The sequence below is a fragment of the Tinamus guttatus genome, unplaced genomic scaffold, assembly GCF_059628265.1.
Source record: "Tinamus guttatus ecotype Peru unplaced genomic scaffold, ASM5962826v1 Tinamus_guttatus_pri_ptg000211l, whole genome shotgun sequence".
Lineage (NCBI taxonomy): Eukaryota > Metazoa > Chordata > Aves > Tinamiformes > Tinamidae > Tinamus > Tinamus guttatus.
This window is the reverse complement of record NW_028288745.1, coordinates 9,168,185-9,190,328: the sequence shown is the minus strand read 5'-3', so window position 1 is coordinate 9,190,328 and position 22,144 is coordinate 9,168,185. Positions and strand designations below refer to the sequence as shown.

Sequence of the window (22,144 nt, the reverse complement as noted above, 5' to 3'; positions counted from 1 at the left end):
ACCTTACTTCCAGCCAAGAGGTGGGCAGGCAAACAGGCAGCTGTCTTCAGAGCTGATAGCAAACTTGTTCTGTAGATCATCCATCGGGATGCATAGGAGTGGTATGATTGGCATGTTCCACCCTCAAGACCACCAAGCACATCATCTCTGCAACAAGTTGAGCCTCCGAGCCTAGGGACGTATGTATCCGTTCCCAAGCTCAGGCCTCTCAGTTGGCAGCTTAGGAGATACCACTATACTACAGGGCTCTCCAGGTAGTATTCTTCTTCTTCTTTCTTTTCCATCCACAAAAATCCATATTCTTATAAAATGTATTTGAAGAGACATTAAACATATATTACGTGCTAGGCTCAATGTAGGCTTTCCCAACTTGCATTTCTACTGTAATTCAGTACTCAAATCAGCACTGAGATGAGGTTTATTGTAAAGTGTATCTGACTTCACCATTGTATATATACTTCATGTAAAAGAAAGTCTATTAAAAAAACTTTTTCACTTTCTGTATGTGTGTGTTTGTGTGTGTGTGTGTGCTTTCTGTCAGGTTTACTTCGTGTATAGCCTTTTTTAACATCCTTAATGAGCTGAATGACTATGCAGGACAACGAGAAGTAGTTGCAGAAGAAATGGGACACCGAGTATATGGAGAGTTGATGAGATATTCTCATGATCTAAAAACTGAGAGAAAAATGGTAATTTCTATATTTTATTTTGATAATAAGGTGTCAAAATGGATATATCTATGAAAGAATTGATATTTTTGCCCAACTTCATGAACTTGGCAAAAAGTGGGTTTTGTACATACATTTTTATGTATTGGTTTGCTACAGTTATTAAAATGTGAAAATTAAGATCTTGGTAGGCAGTGCTCATAAGTGCTTACGTGTTTTCCAGTGTATTTTTTCATCTGTAGTACTGTTATTGGCTGATTAGTAATTATCTTTCAAAAAGGAGTGCTGCTATCTCCAGGAAGTTATAGCACATTATAATGTGCGTAGATTAGAGCAGAAGCTTGCTAAAGCTAACAGTGTTCAAAATATATGTAAATTAATCCTATTTGTGATGTTTCCAGCATCTTCAGGAGGGACGAAAAGCCCAACAGTATCTGGACATGTGCTGGAAACAGATGGATAATGTAAGGTGTTTGTTGTTGTTTTGTTTTTTTTTTTGTATCAAACTTAACAATATTCCATCTGTAAACAGAACTATTGTCATTTTAGTTACTTAGTGTTTAGATATATTATTGAATGGCTAAGTCAGACCTGATCCAAAATATAGTCAAATACATATGAAATTCACTGCGTTAAAAAAAAAATCACTGTAAATGGCTATTCTGTGTGTGAGTGAGCCTCTCGCTTTTATCTAGTGTAGAGGGACCATTCTTAGCATGGTTACAGACTCTTTTTGTTTCTTGTAGGCTATTTTTTGCTCAGAGAATAATTAGTAGTCACTTTTCATTTACGAGAAGATGAAATAAATAAGTTGAAAAATGTGGAGACCTAATTGCACGCCCCGGCAAGAACAGTGTATTTACTTAAATAAAAGTACTTAGTGAAGTGTACTTACTTAAATAAAAGTTTGCTTTTAAGATCTTTGTTTAAAGGGGAGCCTTGATTATTAGAATTCCAAATTACAAAGCGAAAATAAGACAATGGCTACTGATGCAATAAGTCTGTGTTTCTTGTAGAGCAAAAAAAAATTTGAAAGAGAATGCCGAGAGGCAGAGAAGGCCCAGCAAAGCTATGAAAGACTGGACAATGACACTAATGCCACAAAGGCTGATGTTGAGAAGGTAAGAGTGGTGCCATCTCTTTCTTTCCTTCCCCTTAGCCTGCTTATCATCAGCAGTACTAGGACAGCATTCTCTGAGTGTATAAAATAATGTATTATATGCATATGCTTGCTGTTTATATGCAAAATCAGTTACTGTAAAATGTGAGGTAGTGCAGAAGGGTAGCATCCTCCTTCGTTATCCTCAAGATGATACTACGTGGGTTATCTTCCTGCAGCAGACAGGCTTACTGGTGTCTTGTAACCTGTGGGATATATTTAGTCTAGTTCAGTCACTTCCGAATGTTTTTTTTTTGGATATAAATTTAAGAAACTTGCCTAGGAGATCTAAAACCATGATGCTTTCTCTGTGTACAACACAATAGATCTGTAGGCTATCAGTATAAATTAAGGCTTACTTTTTCAGTTATAACAAATGTATCAGCTTCAGTGATTATCGTGATTAGTGTTTTTTACATGGTGGGTGGTAAAATAGGTTGAAACAAAGCTGTATATCTTTTAAAAGCACAGGATGTGTTTGAACCTTTAACACTTTCCTACCAGGCTAAGCAGCAGCTAAACCTGCGCACACACATGGCTGATGAAAACAAAAATGAATACGCTGCACAGCTACAGAATTTTAACGGGGAGCAGCACAAACACTACTACATTGTTATTCCTCAAATTTATAAGGTAAAATAATATTTAACAAGCATATCTTATTTTCTTTGGAGGAAGAAATAGATTTTAAGGCTTTAAGCTTTATTTTTAGAATTTTAGTAGATTATGCTGATTTCCTAAGAAAATTATCTGATGCAGTCTGTCATTACATTACCATTGTCCATGGAAATCTTGAAAATAATATAAAAGTCAAAGTAAGACTTTGCAAGACTTTTCCTGAAAAGCAAATTTCTCAGGGTGATTTGTATCTACACCTTCTACTAAGGAAGAAATGCTTTCAAAAACAAGGATATCTTGCAGGACTAGTTTAAAGCAAAGTAATTGAGGAACATTAGCAGAGGGAATCTTCAGAAATGTAGCAGAATCTATGTTCAAGCATCTGGGAAGAACACTGTGACTGTAGAATTTGATTCTGAGAATCAGTGAGGAAATGGAAGATAAGTGAGTGTTGACTTTATTAAAAGTGTTTCAAGAAGAGAATGCTTGATATTTTCCAGAAACACAGGGGAGATCCTTTTTTTAAACAGTTATTTATTTGATGGTGCAGAATTCACAGGAAGAAAATGTCCTGCCTTATTAAAGATTCTTGAAATATTTTATCTGGCAAGCAGTGCTTCGGTAGTTCTGACATTCGCAGGCTAAAGGAGGAATAGCAGCCATCTCCCAGGAGAAACAGTTCACTCATCTTTGAAGTAGAGATTTATTTTATTGACTTTGTCTAGGTTTAAAATCCGTTATCACTTACTCATGTTTTCTGAAATATTTAATAAGAGTAGAAACGAAAACTTCATTTTACTTTGTTTGCAGCAACTTCAAGAAATGGATGAAAGAAGGACCATCAAACTTAGTGAATGTTACAAAGGTTTTGCTGACTCTGAGCGCAAGGTTATTCCAATCATCTCTAAATGCTTAGAAGGAATGATTCTTGCAGCAAAATCGGTTGATGAACATAGAGTAAGTAAAGTTGAGCTGCTTTTTTAGGAGTATGTGAACAAATTAAATTATTTTATTTTATTTTGGTATCTGAATATCTACCTGCCTTAAAGATGTTGTGATTGCAGTGCTTAGCCTAAATGGTCACTTGCATTTTGCTGTCAATTCTGTTTACATTTCTTTCATTTCTTTCCTTTCTTGTGATCTCAAGTTCAATTATGCCTCCTCACTTTGTATGATTTTAAGCTCTTTGTTTTGCTTATCCCGAAACATTCTCCATACCAACATGGTTCTTACCTTCTCCTGCATGTAGCATTGAATCATTTAAAGGTGGGCAGTTAACAAAGTATCATTCTATATCCTACTCTGATTGCAGTTATTCTCTGGTGAGCACATTTACTTTTTTCCTATTCACCTAATAAGGGTTGTTTCCAGTTATATCTTACTAAATCTATTTTGTTGGTGTTATTTTCAACCAACTTCAGTGCTAATTCTGAAGGATCGTAAGATGTAGTAATAGTTTGGCCCTAAAGGGTATCCTATTTTAAATCTGTGGTGAGCTGTGGGAGGTGTCTGTTTTTTGTGAATATCAGGATATGCTTTGATTTACACTCTTGGTAGCACTGCAGGGAAAAAAAAAAAAAAAAAGATATGTTCAGAAATGCGCATTTCATGTTCTCTCTGAGCTTCCCATCTCAGCACTTAAAAGAAGAATTTATGTCTCTGTTTCTCTCTTTATATCTGCATGTCTTTGCTTGTTTTTAAATTCCTTAATGTCCTATCTTTAGGACTCCCAAATAGTGATAGATTGCTTCAAATCTGGTTTTGAACCTCCTGGAGATTTTCCATTTGAAGACTATAGTCAGAATATTTACAGAACTATCTCTGATGGAACGATCAGTACACCAAAGCAGGAAGGAATGAGAATTGATTCAAAAACTACAGTGGGCAAGGCTAAAGGAAAGCTGTGGCTGTTCGGAAAGAAGCCGAAGGTAATAATTATGAAATTACTGTTCAGAAAATTAAAATGTGAAGATTTGGAGTGCGTGGAAGTGGCAATTTTTTATTTTCTTCTTGCCCTTCACTTTCTTTTTAAAGATGTGCAGCGAGACCTGAAGGTTTGAGTGGGGTTGGATATGTGTAGAAAATACCAAGAATGGCAAATTTTACTTTTATGGAAGTTTTCATTGGGGAAGTTTTGCAATGTTTCTTCTGTTGATTTGCGTCCTGGATTTTTTAATACTTATTTGATATTCTATATAGTTTTAAACAGTGCAAATAAAAATAACCTTCAATTTCTATAGTATTTCTAAATTGCTGTAAAGACTTTCTGCCCTACCATAGGAAAAGTATCAATCTGGATAGTAATATAAGCAGAAAAGATTAGGGGATTATGCTTTAGAATCAAGCAACTTCAGATCTCTCATATATTAATAAAAGGAAATTCTTTAAAGGTCATCTTTTTATATATAGGAGTATTATTTAGATTATTATCTACTTGTACCTTTTGCAAGCTTGTGAAGTTTGTCTGAAAACGTTAAGGTTTTTCATATCATTGAAGCTCCATACAGGTAAATCATCAAGATTAAATGTAACTATCAAATTGATTTTTAAAAATTGCACTCATGAAAAAAATAAAAGAGGGAAATTGCTTCTTTCTTATATAATTATTTTAGTTTCAAGTCTCACTTCCTGTTCATGTGCATTCGTGGGTCAGCAAAAAAATTACTAATGCAAATTTTACTTTTTAAAATTATTAATATATATATTTAAATTTTATGATAGGCCTTTATTTAGCATTAAAGCATATCAGTCATTTTAATGATGTCCACAAATTTCAGAAAGGCTTCTGTCTGGTGAAATTAAAATCATTTATTATAGGAAATTATTCGTAGGCCTTTTAAGCAGTAAGATTTATTTTTCCATTGATAGTATACTAAGCAAGTAGGTCTTCTCTATAGAAAGAAAGGATATATCACATTCTTTATGCCCTCTTCGGTGTAGTGTGTAACTGCAGCTGTGTGTTAGCCATGAAAACTGATAATTAACTTTTCATCCAATATAATTATTAACTGTACTTTATCAGTGCAAAATATTAGCATATTTTATTGCATTTGACTGCAGAGATGGGTGAGATTCAGCCTGTTCTGAAATGAGAAGGTCACTACCGGTTTGAAAATAAGATTTTGGGAGAATTTTCATCTCCCTCTTTGGACAGTAAAGCTATGAAAATCCACATCAGTTTACAGACTGGATCTTGGCACTTACTCTAATTATGAAAGAATCCTTAGCATGATGACTGCTGAAGAAGGCTGGCAGGGTTTTCACCCCTCTACTCTTTTTTTTCTCCCCGATTTGTTCACATTATACGTTGCTTTTGGATAGCTTACTGTTTCCTATATGGAAATCACAGCTACACATCTGTATGTATATACATATGTGTGTGTCTACTTTAAGTACCTAGGTGAAATGGAAGTTTATGTCCTTTTTTTCACTTCTTTGGGGTAAATGAAAAAAAAATCACAAATCAGGAGTTGGGAGCAGAACACTTTCATGATATGTATCTGTTTTTAACTTTGGATAGCATAATAACTTGATAGATAAGAAAGTGGATATTCTTATTTTAGGTAATATAAAAATATGTTGGTTTATTATAGCTGGAGTGTTCATGGTGGCCTTTGGGCCTTGATTTAGCCGAAGCTCTGACTGTGCTTGACTTGGAGATATGTTTTTAATATGGTCAAAGACAGAAAAGTATTTTGAAAGGGGAATGAATCATGCAGCAGAAAAAGAGTAGAGAAGAAACATTCAGATGGAAACTCGGCAGAGCTACGAGAGAGGAAAAGAAGAGGGAAGCAATTTAAAACAAGTGGAGGAAGTTCCAGTGGCGATGTTTGTGACAGCCACACAGCTGCTATAGCAGTCCTGTTTGTCTATTGAAATTGAATCTGCTGTTAAGTTTAGTCGCTCTGCATAGGTGCACCTAGTGTTTCTGTCCAGTTCAGCTGTCCGGGCGCACTGAAAAAAGGCTGACAGATGCATAGGAAGAAGAGCAAACGGGAGTGCAGAGGCTACCAGGGTGACTGTAACTAAAGTTGAAAAAAGCCGAACTTCCTGCTTTAAGTAAAGAGATGAGACAGGCAGCTTTAGTATTTTTAGGATTTTGCAGAAGTGGGGTCTAAAGCTTCTTCTAATTCTCTGCACCAACTTGTGACTCTCAAAATTAATTCATGGCAGAAACCCGTTTAAAACCAATACAGTTCTAGTATAAAACTGTTTTGTGGACCATGTTACAAACTATTTCTGTGTTGGATGGAAATTTTGTTTTTGTAAGACAGAATTTTCATTTTGAAATCACTCTGAACATTTGGCTTATTTATTGCTTTCTTTATTTCCATATTAGCCACAGTCCCCACCCCTAACCCCTACTAGTTTATATACATCCAGTACTCCTAATGGGTCCCAGTATCCCATATTCTCCATTGAACCAGTGCATTATTGCATGAGTGACATAAAAACAGGGAAGCCCAGAATTCCTTCTTTCAGAAGCCTCAAAAGAGGGGTAAGTTTGATAACAAGTTGAAATGCATGATGGGCTATGAGCAGTGTGTTTGTGATGTGGCTTTTCTAATGCTCTTCACCCTCATTATAAGGCTTATTCTATTAAAACACTCTCCTATAAGGTCACTTTTGGGATACTTTGTTTCACATTATACAGATGCTTTGAATAGGTTAAAAAATAAAAAAGCTACTCTTTATAACATTCCAATTGCTTATGCCCAAAGAAAGGTTTTATATAGAGGGTGCTCAGCATTTTTATGATACCTTTTTCATTGTTGTTCACATTCACAAATGTTTTCCTCCCATCATTTAACACATTTCTGCGGTAATTTATCATTGGGCGTATAGTCTTCACAACAAAATCTGACAGATGTCAGATGCCTTATTTGCTGACTTTTAATTGAAATAATAGTAGTTGGTTTATGAGATATCAAACTAAGAAGGGAGAAATTCATTTCTCTTTTGTGTACATCAAATGCTGTAGTGTACAATGTTCACAGATTTTGAAATACTGTTTTAATGCATTTTATGCTTAATAGGTAAATTGTTCCTGTTTGCTCAAGGTTCTTTTGCATAAAATCACTTATTCTTTTCAAATGCCATTTTCTGAGACTTAGCAATTCACTTACTAATTTATAGTGGTATACTCTGCAAATAGAATTATTTCAAAAGACAGTAAGAATGAAATATTAAGTGGTTTCCTAGCAACATACATAGTACTAGTGATAAATATCCTGGCAGCTTCTTGTTTTGTCAGTGAAACACAGGCTGGCCTGTTTATTTAAGTTTTATGGTATTTATTGATCCACCTAATGGGATAATTAGATGCATTTGATTATATATAATTCATGACTTGCTGGTATTTGAAAACAAAATTGACTTGCTGTCTCAGTTGTGCAGCAACAGTGGCTGGCTGCTATTGATGAAATAGGCAGATAAAAATACAGTACTGCAGTAAAATTAATGTTTTAGAGGCTTCATTTCAAGTTACAATTGGTTACACGTAAAATCAATGTATTCCTTACACAAATGGGGGCATGTTATTATAGGCACCCGGGTATTTTGGGTCCTACCCTTTCTACCACCACCATTTTTAGAAAGTCTTTGTGCTCCTTTTAAGTATTTATGGGAGACAGATCCTGTTTTCTCCCTCTGAATCACTTCTGTCAGAATTGGCTTTGGTGGTGAAGATAATGTTCGTTAGCACTCAGTGAGGGACCAGGTAAGGGAGATGCTGAAATAACTCAGGTCTTGACTATGCTCCCTTTCTACTGATCATTAAATGGCTTATAAATGAAAGTTTTGCTAGTTCTGGAGTTTCTTACTGAAGTAAAAGAACATCTATAGCTACTGAATGCCACTGGAAAATGAAAATACACTTTAATTTTGTATTTTTACAATTCAGTGATTATATTGTTGAACTTAATACATAGAGTGGTATTTTGTAATATTAAGGCGGATCATTAGTATCCTACAAATCTAGTTTAACTCAAAAATCCTACAGTATCCAATACTTTACAGATTTAATCTCTGTAAATCTTCTGGATAAACTTTTAAAAATATATATTTGTAATAAAATGCTATCAGGGTTAAACATGTACTACATTATCACATAGTAAATGCCTTTTCAGCTTCACTATATATTAATTCTGGTAGCTTTTGTGTGTGTTAGTGATTAGTTTTACCTTTTTAGTATATTTTGATTCAATGCTAGCTGCTAGTACATCATCCTGTGATTTGTCCCTGCAAACTCTGTCCAAGTGGTATTTATATGCAGAACTATTGAGGGGCGTTTTAATTTGCTTTGATTTCTGCTGAGATTTCTCCTCGAGTTGGCGTGAGATCAGGTGCCCACTGGCTGTTTTGTTTTACTTGCCTCATTCAGCATTTCGGTCCAGTTAAGATCACCAAACCAATCTCCCGCCATCTGTGCCTCCTGAATCAGGTCTTCCCCCTCTGGCTTTACAGGCAAAGAGCAGACAGTAGCTCTAGTTACCAGTGCATGCAAAGAAAGCAATTGTTTATTTTTTGAAAGTCTGAATGTAGCTATCCTTTTTATTAGTAATACTATTACATGCTTTTTATTCTCTGAATTACAACATTTCCAGATAGTGTTAGAACTTAGCACTTGGCTTGATGTCATTTGATACTTCACTCTATCAGGAGCAACATGTAAGATTTGCCTGCGTTTTCTTGGAAGATTCTCTTCAAAAGGAAAACTTCTTTACAGACATTTATGTCCTTGGACTTTATTGAGGTTTCTACCAAGCTGTCGTTAGTGAAGGTGCTGTTCTTCCCTCATGTTGCTGCCTTTCTGTGGCTAGAAACTCTGCGCGTGCCCCGATCAACAGTCTAGGAGCTGCTGCCGGGGCTGGCTGGCGAGGCAGGCACGCGGCTGCCCCCAGGAATAGGAGCTTCGGTCCCGCTCGCGTGGGGTTTTGCTGGCAGGGCCACCCCAAGGCTTTGACAATCTGGAAGATCTCCAGAACGCTGTGACTTGTTATACCCAGGATGACACCTGTCACCTCGTGCTTTATTTATTTTCTCTAAAAGAAAGTTTTTACTCTTTGAACCCATTTATTTTTAGCTAGGCTAAAGTATTTTCAGGATAGCAGCAATGATCAAAATACACACTAATAGCAAAAAAAAAGCTTTTACATGTGATAGGGATATTTTTGGTTGTTCTTTGGAGACAATTGAGATAATGAGATAAATACCTTTTTAAAACTCAATTTGTAAAAGCAATGCTAGGGGGTTGTTAGCTCTAATTAAGTCTTTGCATATGGCTGATCAGTCTTTCTTTCATTGTCATCAAATTCTGCTCTTTGTGCAGTGTTGGCTGTGTGTTTGTTTCTTCTCTTGCAGTAGAAGATCTTACGCGTTTTATTCAAAATATTTAAATTCAAAAGTAGTCTAATGAAATTGTGTTGTTATTTCTTATGTACAAGTCATTATCATTTACTGTAATTTTAAAATCAATAATTCTAAATGCAGAACTGCATTTCATGTTCTTGTATTTTGCTGTTCTTGTGTTTATAGTAAAATGTATTTCTTACAGATTAAAATTTTGATATTTAAAATAATATTTTAAAGATACATTCTTAGGCATTAATCTTAATCATTTTCTTAATTAACCAGTGGTTGCATGTGAATAATTTCCCGTTTCTTTCTGTTTTCAAATGAACTGTGCAGTGGTCGGTGAAGATGGTAAGCCCGTGTGCTGATCTGTCTGCTGTACTTCTGCTAAGATAGCATGAAAGTATCTCTTGACAGTGTTTCCATATCATAGCTGCTTTAAGCTGGGTGCTGAAATACATCCTCGGAGTTTCCACCTCATCACAGCTGTCTTTTTAACCATCTGTGCTTAATGTGAGATAATTAGATTTGTGATCTGACTTCAGCTAAATCTGTAGGTTTTGGAGTTTTTGGACCGGCCAATATTGGTGAGCTGGTCATGAAAGAAATAGTTTCTCTCTATCAGGAAAAGTGTTGAAGCAGCATAAAACAGGTGTGTGAAAAGATTACAGTACTTGTGTAAAGAAGAAATACTGAATGCTGTAAAATTCAATCCTTTGAATTTAACCAAAAAATTGCAGGGAAAATGATCCTTCATGTTCTGAGATATTACAGAGCTGTTATATTAGATGAAAAAAAAACCTTGATCTGTTTTGCATCAGGAAAAATTCATAGTTGTTCTGATTTTTACTGTAGGGTACTCTGTTTTTAACTGACCTGCAAGGAGCGATGATGAAACAAGACATTCTTGTCTTCTCTTGCTTCTTTGTAGTGCATAAAAGGGAAGAAATGACCCCCCCCCCCCATCCCCAAAGAACTACTGCTGCTTTATATTGGAAACATCAGATCTTGATTTCCTTTCTTGAACACTGTGACTAAAAAAGCAGTGAGTTTAAGATTTAATGAGTGCAAAAGCACCAGGTAGTGGAGGGGGAAGAGATTTTTTTTATGAGGGGCTACTTAAAAACCTGGAAGCCGTAAAGATAAATGCCCGGGCGTGTGAGCCTGTGGCCGCTGCTGCCAGAATCCCAACAGTCCCGTGTCTGTCAGGTTTCCTGTTGACAGAAGAAATGCTCTGCGTTGGGTGGCCTCCATGGAGGGCTGCTGTAATGGCGCGGCAGAGGGAGCGTTCGTGTGCTTACAACAACTTACCTATTAGCCATTATAATGTCATTTTCTGTTATTGATATGTACCTTATTTCCTTCCTCCTTAAAAAGCCCTGAGGGTGTCTGTCACCTGAGAGAAGGAATTTTCACAGGGAACCCAAAATATAATGTAAAAATCTCTTCACCCAAGTCCATCCAGCCTGGTTATTATGCGGATACAGTTTTGCACTTGACAAGAGGTCAGCCTCATCAGGGCTCCTAACAGTAGGTGGTCTTGAGTTTAAAAAAGTAAAAATAAATCTATTTTAAAATTAGTGGCACTTTTTTCCTCCCTGAAACATTCTTTGTTACAATAATAAATGGGACTTGGAATTACTAAGTAAGTTTTGATTTAGAGTAACAAGTTTGATCAGAGTTTTGATGGTGTAAAGGCATTCTCTGTACATGGTAAACTTTTCTTTCATTCTTGTTAAAGTAAACAATTTTCTAAGTTTAATTTAAATCCTTTTAATACATTTTCTAGTAAGACTGATGAACAACTGAAAGGAAATTATGATGATAATTTTACAGCATTATTCTTTTGCTAGTACCCAAATAGTCATATAAAACCCAGTCCAGGTAAAGAATCAATCAGAAACCTGTTCCTCCTTAGATTTCTGTTCTGTCTGGAATTACTGCTGAGTAATTCTAAATCCAAATCTATGCTTCCTGAGTACTAAATCTGTACTTCCTGAGTCTACTTTAAGTGCATTGGAGGTGATGTGGAGGTTCATGGCTCAGCTTTTCAAGCTAAGTTTTGTTTGGTCTATAAATTTTTACTTACACACCTGAGCTAACTGTGACAGAAGACATACGGGATGAAGTTGTACTTACCAAGTAATTTAAAGCAAATAAATATCTTGGTCCAGCCTGGTATGTAATTTTGCTCAGAAGTGGGAATTTCAGCTTTGTATGGATTTTTCTATTTATTACTTTTTCAGAATAATGAGTTTCAGTAAGTGAATATTGTAGTCATATTAAAAACAAAAAAATGTTTTGCTAAGAATGTTTCAGGGTTTTGTATCTTGCTCCATTGCACATTACCAGATCTGTTCTGACAGACTAAATTTTTATGGTCTGTGCTACATGAAACAAAAGAACTTCTAGCTCAGTTGAAGTCCTTTGACATATGTTCTGGCTAGCATGTAGATGAAGTGACTTTGTCATAGTGACTTGTAAACATTTTGTTAATATTTTTTGCTTGTGATTATTTTGACATATATCCAGATACTTGGATAGACAACCCTTCTTCAAATCTCCTCTAGCCATAGACAAAATTTTGCCACACTCCCTGTACCCCAACAAAGTGGGAAGGACTGCAATCTGGCAGCAAGGACACACAAATTTATTCCTTTGTGGTCTTTTATAGATCTGTGTGTTGAGTAGAGTTGTTCAGAAGGCTCATCCTGCTTCCAGTGAACACTGTTTGTTGTGGATATGTCACTGCAACTGTGTAGGTCAATGCATATAATATTTATACTTGCAGGGCCCTGCTTCAGAAGACTTCAGTCACCTGCCCCCAGAGCAAAGACGGAAGAAACTGCAGCACAGAATTGATGAACTCAACAGAGAACTGCAGAAGGAAACAGACCAAAAGTGGGTGTATTTTGTGGAGCTCTATCATGGTTCTCCTTATGTCTTTGTCTTTTACAGTCCTCTGCTAGAGCCAGTAGTGCTCAGAAGTTAGGAGGAAGGGCTACCTCAGGCTGTCTGTTACAAAGCATTTTTTAATCTATGCCTTATTGTAGGTGGATTTTGGTTTGTTTTTTTGCCACCTTCTGCATCATTATAATACACATTGTGATCTAACCTTGCATAGGAAATACTATCTCTAAAAGTGGGCGTGCAGTAACTGTTAGTGTGTAAGTCTGTCGAGCAAGAGAGCTGTGAGTTACTACATTAAAAAGAGCATTATGTAGAAAATTGCATGTAACAAGGTGAAGCTGGGTGGAGAAGATTTAGTAGTGGCATTCCTTGTGTGCTCATGCAAGAGGAAGAAAGGAAGGCAAAATGATAAGGGGACAGAACAGAAACGGATTTAGGAGAGGTGGGGCAGCTGTAGATGCCCACGTCTGTGCTTAGGATCTAGGACCTCTGCTGAGGTCACGATCTCCTGTGTGTAAACATTTTACTTTTAATGAACCAGTAGAGATGTATATAATTTCTGTAATTATTGTGATGGTTTGTTTGTCATCAGAGATGCTCTCATCAAGATGAAGGATGTTTATGAAAAAAATCCCCAGATGGGTGATCCTGGCAGTCTGCAGCCAAAACTAGCTGAGACCATGAGCAACATGGACCGTCTTCGGATGGAAATACACAAGAATGAGGTTAAAATCTAAAACAATTTCTGGGAGAATGTAAATTAATGTTAATGCAATAGTTTGCCTTAAGAATTACAAATGTAGTGGCCAGAAATTTTTTTTTTTTTAAGAAGTTCAGTGTTCCATGAGGTGCCATATTTTCGGGTATGTTTCTCTAAAGTTAAAAACTCTATTTAATCACTTGTTCTTAATTTATGCTATTAAAGATGTGGAGTTTTGTTTGTTTGCTTTTTCTGTTGCATTCTTAATTCTAGTATGGAGTATGTGCTGAACAGAATGGAGAGTTTTGTGCTTTGTGTAAAATGAGTTTGAAGCTTCACATGTGGATGCAGTCTTTATATGGCTGTATCCTGAAAGCTCAGCTGTGTATATTTGTAAACTTGCATTTGCTGTCTTAGAATTCACCACTGTTTGTCTTTTCTCTCCAAGGCTTGGCTGTCGGAAGTTGAAGGTAAAGTAGCAGCCAGAAGCGACAGGCGGCACAGCAGCGATATCAACCACCTCGTAACACAGGGCAGAGAGAGGTCACTATTCTATCTCTATTGCATTTATATCTTATGATAGTATCAGTGATTTGATGGTTAACTTTTGATTGTCAACAGTAGGAAATGGTTGTTCCTTATCTGCTGAATGGAAAGTTTTACTGATTACAAATTCTAGGGTTTACATTAAAAAAAAAAAAAAGAAAGTCTAATTGAAACACCCCTTCATTAAATAGCAGCACATGTTAAAGCTATCATATTCCATTGTACAAGGCTCACCAGGTCTGCAGGTTTTGTAGATACAGGTATGTGAAATTTATGTTTGTTTTCTTGGGAGAATTCAGTCCCAAGCCTGTCAGCTCAAAACTTTGTCAGAAAATCACCTGCACAAGTGCGTGCATACACACTGCGGACAGGCACGCAGAGCAGCGTCCCTGGCCACCCTGTGCTGTGACGCGCGGACGCCCGGACTTCTGCAGTGCTCACTTTGCAATTGTCGCGTTGCAGCCCTGAAGGGAGCTACACGGACGACGCGAATCAGGAAGTGAGGGGCCCGCCACAGCAGCACGCGCATCCCAGCGAGTTTGACGACGAGTTTGAAGATGATGATCCGTTACCAGCTATAGGACACTGCAAAGCAATATATCCTTTTGATGGTAAGGTTAACAACATATATTCTTCTTTGACGATGAGGTGACTTGGTTAAGAGGTATGGATTATTTGTTACACAGAAGACAGGTAAAATATTTATAAATTGGTTAATTTACAGGCAGACTGGTACTTTTATGCTGTCATATTAGAAAGCACAGCTATTGGCAAATGCTCAGATTTAGAAATGGAATGAGTGTTTTTGTCTGTAAGCCTGTTTAACCGTATATTCACTTGCATGATTTTTGATACTTCCTGTTTATATATAATCTGGAAACTATGTCCTGGGAAAAAAAAATTTTGAAATGCTGTCATAATGTTGAGACTTCTTTGCCTCTTGTTTTCCCAGGTCATAATGAAGGCACCCTGGCAATGAAAGAGGGGGAAATTTTGTACATTATTGAGGAAGACAAAGGAGATGGGTGGACAAGAGCTCGAAGACATAACGGAGAGGAAGGCTATGTGCCAACATCATATATAGATGTAACGCTAGAGAAAAACAGCAAAGGTGCAGTAACCTATATCTAACAGTAAACTGGCAGTTTTCAAGTGTACATTCTCCCAGGGAGATAGTGGAAAAATAGTAAGTCACATAGGTTGATGAGAGGAATTAGTTACCAGAAGGCACCAGTGAGCTGTTGTTCGCCATGTGAGCTTGCCATATTTTTTTCCAGAGATGTCAGCATTAAGTACTTTTTGTTGGTCTGTAATTTTGACCAGTGTCTTCTGCTTTATTTAACTGATCAGATGTTCCTGCTTTCAAAGTGTTCAGTTTGACTCATCTGTTAAACTGAAAAAGACCAGGATTCCTGCTTGTTCTATATAGTAGTTGGTTTTACAATGAACTGAAAAATGCCTAGTTTTGAAGACCTCTAAAATTTACAGTTCCCAATTACATGACTGAAACCATATACTTACAGGAGAGGTTCTTTTTTTTCCTCTAAATTCAGTTACTGAAAATTATTAATTTCCTTCCTTTGCAAATACTTGGCAGCTTTCCCCTCTTAAAGAGAAAAATGTTATCAGATTCTTGAAAGCTCAACAGGAACACTCAGGAAGAAGCATTACAATTAAAAAGGACAAAGCGTCCACTGACCTGCCTCTCTCCTTCCCTTCCAGTGGTTGTAACCTAGAAAATTGTGTTATTTGGCGCAGCTTCACTGTTTTAACTGTAGATAAAAAGACGACAAGTAATGCTCATGCGTTACTGGATTTTAACCTCTGTCTGCTCCTAAAAAGGGACTGTTTTAAAATTCTTAATCATCTGAATTACATTGTGTTTGGGTTACAATCAAGAACTAAAATTCAAAGTAACTCCCTCACTATTAAATCACTAGAGTTTGAACACTACATTGCACTACTTAATTACTACTTAATAGCTACTCTAAAAGCTGTGTCTGGTATTCCTATTAAGAATGTTTGTGGAAATAGTACAAGGCTAACGTGTAGCCACTGGGAATGGCCTGTTAGAACTGAGCACGCTCCTCGGTCTCTGAAGGCCTTCAGTAACTTTGTTCTTTTCTTTTTCCTCTTGGACTGCAGGTTCCTGAAGCGGGTTTCTGAGAAAATGGGCGAGATCTTGAAGGAGGTTACATGCAGCTGCTTTGGGGGGGTGGGAGGGTATTAGCCTGGGAGGCCCAGTAAGCAAGGGGAAAAGCTAGTTGCATGAATGCATGCAGACGTACGTTTAGTCACTAACATTCTTAGCATTCCCATACATAGTTAAGGATGTATTACAAATTCTTTAAATTTCTGCTGCAAAATAGAGCTCCATTTCCAGAGTAAAAAGGCAACTGCTACTAAAATTGCTTATTCTTATTGTCCTTAGTTCTCAGAGGCACAAACTATATTTTAGCTTGTGCTACATTTTGGTTATCTATCTCAGTTATGCTCTTTCCAACTGATTGTAATTGACAGTCATTTAGAACCATGTCCGTTGTCAGTCTGCCTGTGCCACCTCCATGCTCGCCCTTAACCCCTCCTGCATGCCTAGGACAGTCAGGCATGTCTGCATAACATTTTATTTCATCATTACTTCTCTTTTTTAGTAACAAACCATTCTGTTTAAATATCTCCAGCACTAGAGTTTCATCCCAGTATCCATGTATGCTGCTATAACACTTCCACTGCAACCACCATTACATTCCAGTTTTTGACCTTACTGCTCTGAGATCATACTGTATTTATGTTGGTTTGGGGAAATAATACATCTCAGCTCTAGCCTGCAATGCAGCCAGAAAAACTCCAAGAACTGTGGTCCATCTTCAGCACTTCAGTAACCTAGTGTGAGCACTGGAAACCTGGAACACCACCAGAGAGATTCACCACTGCAAGCTAATGACTGTTTTCCAAGTCAACCACTTGCCATTCAAATGCTGCCTTAAACTAGAGTGCCTAAATCTGCTGATTGCCAACACTACCACTTACAGTATCCCACAAAGGGCTTTGGGTCTCAGCTCTTTCCACAGTGCTGTAGCTGCTGAGGTAGCCATGGTAGGTGTTTTCTAGAGCTCTGCTTTACAGGATACATGGTGCATCATGAATTTTATACATTGAGACATGTATCTCTTCATTTTACTTCAATATTTTTAGAAATATTTTTATGGAAACTTTGTCTCTTAGTTTTTGACTATGAAGTTCCAGTTTTAATTACTGCAGTGCTAGTTTGTTTCCAGGTGATGCTTCATTGTATGGACCAGTTGAAATTTGAGTGATACTTCGTAATGATCTATGTGCACTTTTACTTGTAAACAATTGAAACTTGGATATGTTTATACATGTAAATAGAGTTGTCTGCAGTGCCCCTATTGCTTATGTTGTCTTGCCTCCCATTTGTGGTTCTATTAATAAATACATCATATCTGATTTATTAGGGTAATAAGAATTAGACTAGAGAGGGTGGGGGGAGGGATACTTGTATCAATCAAAGCTTGTCAGCCCAGCCACCTGCTGTGTGAGGAAATAAATAGTAATCAAAACATCCTGGTTTTCTTTGGGCGGGGGGGAGGGAGGAGGGAATCTGAAGCAATATTTGGATGCAGCAGTGCTGGATTCCTTTTAATTTCAGTGTTATTAGAAATTGTACTACCAGTAAAACTGAAGTTGAGTGACTTGCGTAGAGGTTTGTTCCTTTTCTTATGTATACCACTATTACACAGCTTGACCTAGTGTATTACAGTTGGGGGCTATTAAACTCTAAAGTTTAGATTTTTGGATACTGTATACAGGGTTATTTATATAATAATGTGACATTACTCAATACTGACAAAACTACATGTGTAGTTTTTGGGGTTTGTTTTTTAATGTAGTGCTTTTTATTTTATAGCTAGAGGAGGAAATGTGATCTGTGTATTTTCTGCTAAAGGGCCTGTGGTTTTGCCTGGCTAACAGCCTCGCAGGTTAGTAATAACTTCCTGGTAAAGGACTAAATGTTCTCTTCACGCTACTGTTTGTTTTTCTAAAACCAGGATTTGCTTCCTTTGGAGGCAGGTTCCTTTCATGAGGGATAGTGCAACTTATATGAGGGTTATTAAACATAGGAAAAAACGATTTGTACTTGCACAGCTAGTTATAAATCACTTACTCTAAATTTCTGAACGTGAGTTGTCTTGAACAATCTTCCATTTTCCAGTAATTTTTAATCTTTTATTTTTTGTGCACATGTTGATTTCTTAAATGTTAAATACTTTGTTTAAAAATAGTGTTCTCTGTTGAGAATATTTTCATGGAATAAAGAAATCTTTTCATGGTCTAATTTAACTTCCCATTTGTATTCTGTTGAGATTGACAGGGAGACTTAATCATTTGTAGCTGATGGGACAGATGCTACTGTTTGGTGTTGGTTGATTTTGTTGTTAGCCTGCCTCCTCCTGAAATATTTTGCATATGTAACCGCACACTTCAGAACTAGCCTTGTTGTTGAAGAGCAAATTCAGCTCTATTCAGTTACCAAAACATTAACTCTCATACAAGGCTTCTGCATGGAATGAAGTGGAATTTGCCACTAAAAGTTTTCTTTACATAGCAAGTCAGCGTGCATGATGTTTATGAAAAGTGCCAATAACTTGCACTTGGGCTTCATCCATGAAAAAAAGAAAAGTGCGTAATTCTTACCAAAGTGATTCACTTCAGTAACTGAAGTGAGTTGAATATGCACATACACCCACATTTACTCATATCTGGAAGTGTTTTAATTATCAGAATTGTTTGCTCTTACCACGTCGACATTCACTGCCGGCAGCTTAGCTGTTGTGCAGGCTCCAGCAAAGACCAAGCTCCAGCCTCAGGTGCAGAATCAGTTGTCCCAACATACATAAAACTAATTTTTTACTGTCGTTACAGTGAAATTTGAGCCTTCAGTTGTGGTCACAGATAAAGGATCATTTCTGTAACCGTAGTCTACAAATTATTTTGCATAAAGATATATATTTTAATTCACAATTCTATGTACAGTGCTTTATATTCATTTAAGGAGTATTATACAACTGCAATGTCACATACTTAATCTATACCTTTATTTACACTATTTGCTTCATTTTAATTTCTCTAAGATGCCCAACTTCCCCCTACTCCTAGGTATTATTAAAACATTACAGGTCTGGGGAAATACGGAAAACTGTAAGACTGTCTTACAGGAATAATCTTAATCATTTAAAGGATCATAAAATGATTTGATGACACATTAAATAAATAATTTGTTTACTAATCAGTAGTTTTAAAACAAGTGTGCATTGTGCAGTTAAAGTTCTAGACATCTTGTGAAATGCTACAGGTTGGTGCAGTATCAATTTGCCAGAAGAAAAGCTATGGTTATTTCAAATTTAGCACTTAAGACTCTGTAAACTAAATACTTATTTGCTCCACCTGCTTCACTGGAGGAGGTTCCAGTTTTCGGGAGAGTGCAGTTAAGATCTGGCTGAACTTTTCGTATCTTTCATTTTGATTAACTTGTGCCCCTTTGCTGCCCCACAGCAATCTCATTTGAAATTCTGTCTTGAAGATCTCGCTCATCTCTTCATCTGCCTGGAAACCTAATAAGCAAACAAGAATTGCACAGTATCACCATTAATCACCAATTTTTACTTAGAAGAAAAGGTTTTTTAACATGTATTATTTCCAAACATTAGCTTTAATATACTAGGATCATTTTGCATAGTGGTTTAAAAAGCTAGAAAATGTGTTGTGTTCTTAGCTGCACTCAGCTGCAGGACAGGCTAGCCTTTGAGCAAGTTTCGATTGTTTTGTATCATCCTTGTCACTTGACATTAAATACTATCACTGATTGTATATACACGCAGTTGCTAAAATACTTTCTTCACTGTCATCTTTTTCATTGCAAATTTAAAACAGAAGGTGAAGTGGTTAGCAGGTTGTTTTTTGACAACAAGTGGTTAAGGTCTCATTGTTGGATTTGCCTACTGCAAAGAATCTTACTATGCTATCTGTTTTATTTGTAAAGTCAGTAGGAATGTGTGTTACCCCAGTCCATCCTGTACCTAAAATTCAGTTGCGAAGACGACAATTCAGGATATTAAAGCAAGATTTAGTAGGTGTGTCATACTGCTTCCTGGAAAACTGTGGTGAATAATCTGCTTCTCTCTTTAAATAGTGCTGCTGCTCCCAACAATGAGTTTCCTGCTGCTATTCCAGTTCTTATAAAAGACAAGAACTTCTACCAGTGACTTCTATTCCCCTTTAACTAGAGACCTCTCCTGAAATACAAGGTGTGTGTTGTGCTCGGGGCCGCGGTGCTCCCTACCTTCCAGCAGCTGGAGCGCAGCCGCCCGGTACGTGTCGGCGTTGTGCGCGACGTGCCGCGCCGCGGCCAAGTGTGCGAGCAGGATCTCACAGCTTTGGTCAGTGCTCTCCCACAGGTCCATTCCTTCAAACACGACCGCTCGCCGCTCCATCAAGGTAATGAGCGGCATCAGCAGTGGCACCGTTACCTTGTTCTGCAGAGCACCGATGGTCTCTGGGATTAGAGAGCAAACCAACCATACCGTCAGAAATTCCAAAACCTGCTAATTTAAGAAGGTATCGTAGCATTCTCTAGGTCAGAAACTAGTATTTCTTCCATTTCTCAAAGTCACCAGCCCTACCTGTTTGCAGTGAGTTTCAGGTAGCTGCACTGTGATGGGGAAACCAAAATAAAGCACAGTGTTGTTGGCAAACTGTATTACTGAAAGAAAGAGCTCTACTGAAATTCTAGACAGTGGCACAGAGATAAATGCACTGAGAGGCTTTTAAACACATTTAAAAACCTGTGTCATTTTCTTCAGGGCAACTTCCAACAATTTCTGTGAGGCCAGAAGTTTTTATCCTCTCCCCTTCCCCTGAGCCAGGGAAGTTTAATCTCCCCTTAGAGCCCTTTGGAGAATACAGCTGCAAAGAATGATACAGGAGCAGAAGATACTTGACTGGCTCCTGCAAATGCAGGCTCCCCAGCAGCACTTCATGGGTGCAGAGGAATTACCCATCCTTTGTATTTCAACATTTGTCCTTTGCTCCAATGGCAAAGCCATTTTCCTCCACGCTACACAGGGAAGGTTTTTGTCCACTCTTGTTAGGGGAGGAGGAATCAGAGGCTCCTGTCAGGCCCTGCTCCTCCGAGTTCCCTGCAAAGAGGGGGGGTTGAGCACACAAGCCTGTTCTGCTCTGTGTGGCTGCACGAGGCTTGGTGGGCAGATGTTTCCTTCTATTCCATTATGTTACATCACATTAGAGAAGGTCATAGAGTCACTTCTAACATATGATACCCAGTTATCAAAATAGCAGCTGTCTCCTTACACAGACCCCTCAAGAGTTATAAGGGAGAGTTGTAGGGACAGACAGAAAACATTGTCAGTTGTGACCACTCACCTTGTCCTTCATGCAAAGCTTTGCTAAATGGCTTCAGCTGCTTTTCATATGTAATGGCAGTCTGGGTATAATGATGTCTTAGAGATGTCCAGGTTTGTTCTAGCCTAGAGACCTGTTCAAACAGAAGTCAGGAATGTCTGGCTGATTCCATAGCCATTCACATGGCGAAAACACTGCTACTGGCCAGGTTGGAGTTAGTAGTCAGCCAGTGCCTTTATTTTTAGATAAAATGCAACTACTATGAAAGCCTGAGTCAAACATCACGTGAGCCAAAAATATATCAAGTAATGCCACCTTTCTACTAGAGCTATCTTAACAATATTCTGTTCCCAAGATATGAGCCCTTGCAGTAGAAGAGCACTGCCAACACAAGTAAAGAATTTGCTCATTCAGAACAAAACCATGAGACTTTCTTCCTGCCAGCTAACGGGTGCAGTGCTCAGTTTTCATGATGTAAAACTTTCTGTGAAGCCTCAGCACAAACCTGGAAGTCTGGTTCCAACCCAGTGAACATGCAAGAAAAGGCCAACAAATTAATTTGTGTATCATCAGTACAGTAAGACAGATTCTCTCTGAATACAGAAGTGCTAGAGAATAAAGAAAAAAAAAATTTTTTTTTTTCAAGCCTGATCAATTGGAGAATTTTCCTTAAATGCTTCCCTTATTCTAATGTCTACTAACAACAACAACAAAAAAAACCTATATGGGAGAATCAGAAATCATCCAATT

The 22,144-nt window shown here is 37.4% G+C and overlaps 2 protein-coding genes across 6 annotated transcripts in view; one reads left to right on the top strand and one right to left on the bottom strand.

Annotated features, from left to right (window-relative positions):
- Window positions 1–18,311, top strand: part of FNBP1L (formin binding protein 1 like) — a 51,763-nt gene extending 33,452 nt beyond the window's left edge. Inside the window, exons 4-17 of one of the 3 annotated variants that reach the window (XM_088524533.1) lie at window positions 542–689; window positions 1,070–1,132; window positions 1,685–1,789; window positions 2,332–2,460; window positions 3,256–3,402; window positions 4,170–4,373; window positions 6,785–6,943; window positions 10,135–10,149; window positions 12,590–12,699; window positions 13,301–13,433; window positions 13,857–13,951; window positions 14,417–14,565; window positions 14,907–15,065; window positions 16,100–18,311. In XM_088524533.1, the coding sequence (XP_088380659.1) occupies window positions 542–689; window positions 1,070–1,132; window positions 1,685–1,789; window positions 2,332–2,460; window positions 3,256–3,402; window positions 4,170–4,373; window positions 6,785–6,943; window positions 10,135–10,149; window positions 12,590–12,699; window positions 13,301–13,433; window positions 13,857–13,951; window positions 14,417–14,565; window positions 14,907–15,065; window positions 16,100–16,107 (1,624 nt within the window). In that variant the 3' untranslated portion in view covers window positions 16,108–18,311. Of the gene's footprint in view, window positions 1–541; window positions 690–1,069; window positions 1,133–1,684; window positions 1,790–2,331; window positions 2,461–3,255; window positions 3,403–4,169; window positions 4,374–6,784; window positions 6,944–10,134; window positions 10,150–12,589; window positions 12,700–13,300; window positions 13,434–13,856; window positions 13,952–14,416; window positions 14,566–14,906; window positions 15,088–16,099 lie in introns of those variants that run through there. The other 2 variants (XM_088524532.1, XM_088524534.1) reach the window with 2 other exon arrangements.
- Window positions 18,312–19,223: 912 nt separating this feature from the next.
- The window catches only part of BCAR3 (BCAR3 adaptor protein, NSP family member), a 43,617-nt gene continuing 40,696 nt past the window's right edge, over window positions 19,224–22,144 (bottom strand). For all 3 annotated transcript variants that reach the window (XM_088524524.1, XM_010216134.2, XM_088524525.1), the window contains 3 exons: window positions 21,416–21,527; window positions 20,316–20,528; window positions 19,224–19,587 (listed from right to left, as the gene is read on the bottom strand). In XM_088524524.1, coding sequence (XP_088380650.1) covers window positions 19,400–19,587; window positions 20,316–20,528; window positions 21,416–21,527 — 513 coding nt within the window. In that variant the 3' untranslated portion in view covers window positions 19,224–19,399. The remainder of the gene's footprint in view (window positions 19,588–20,315; window positions 20,529–21,415; window positions 21,528–22,144) is intronic.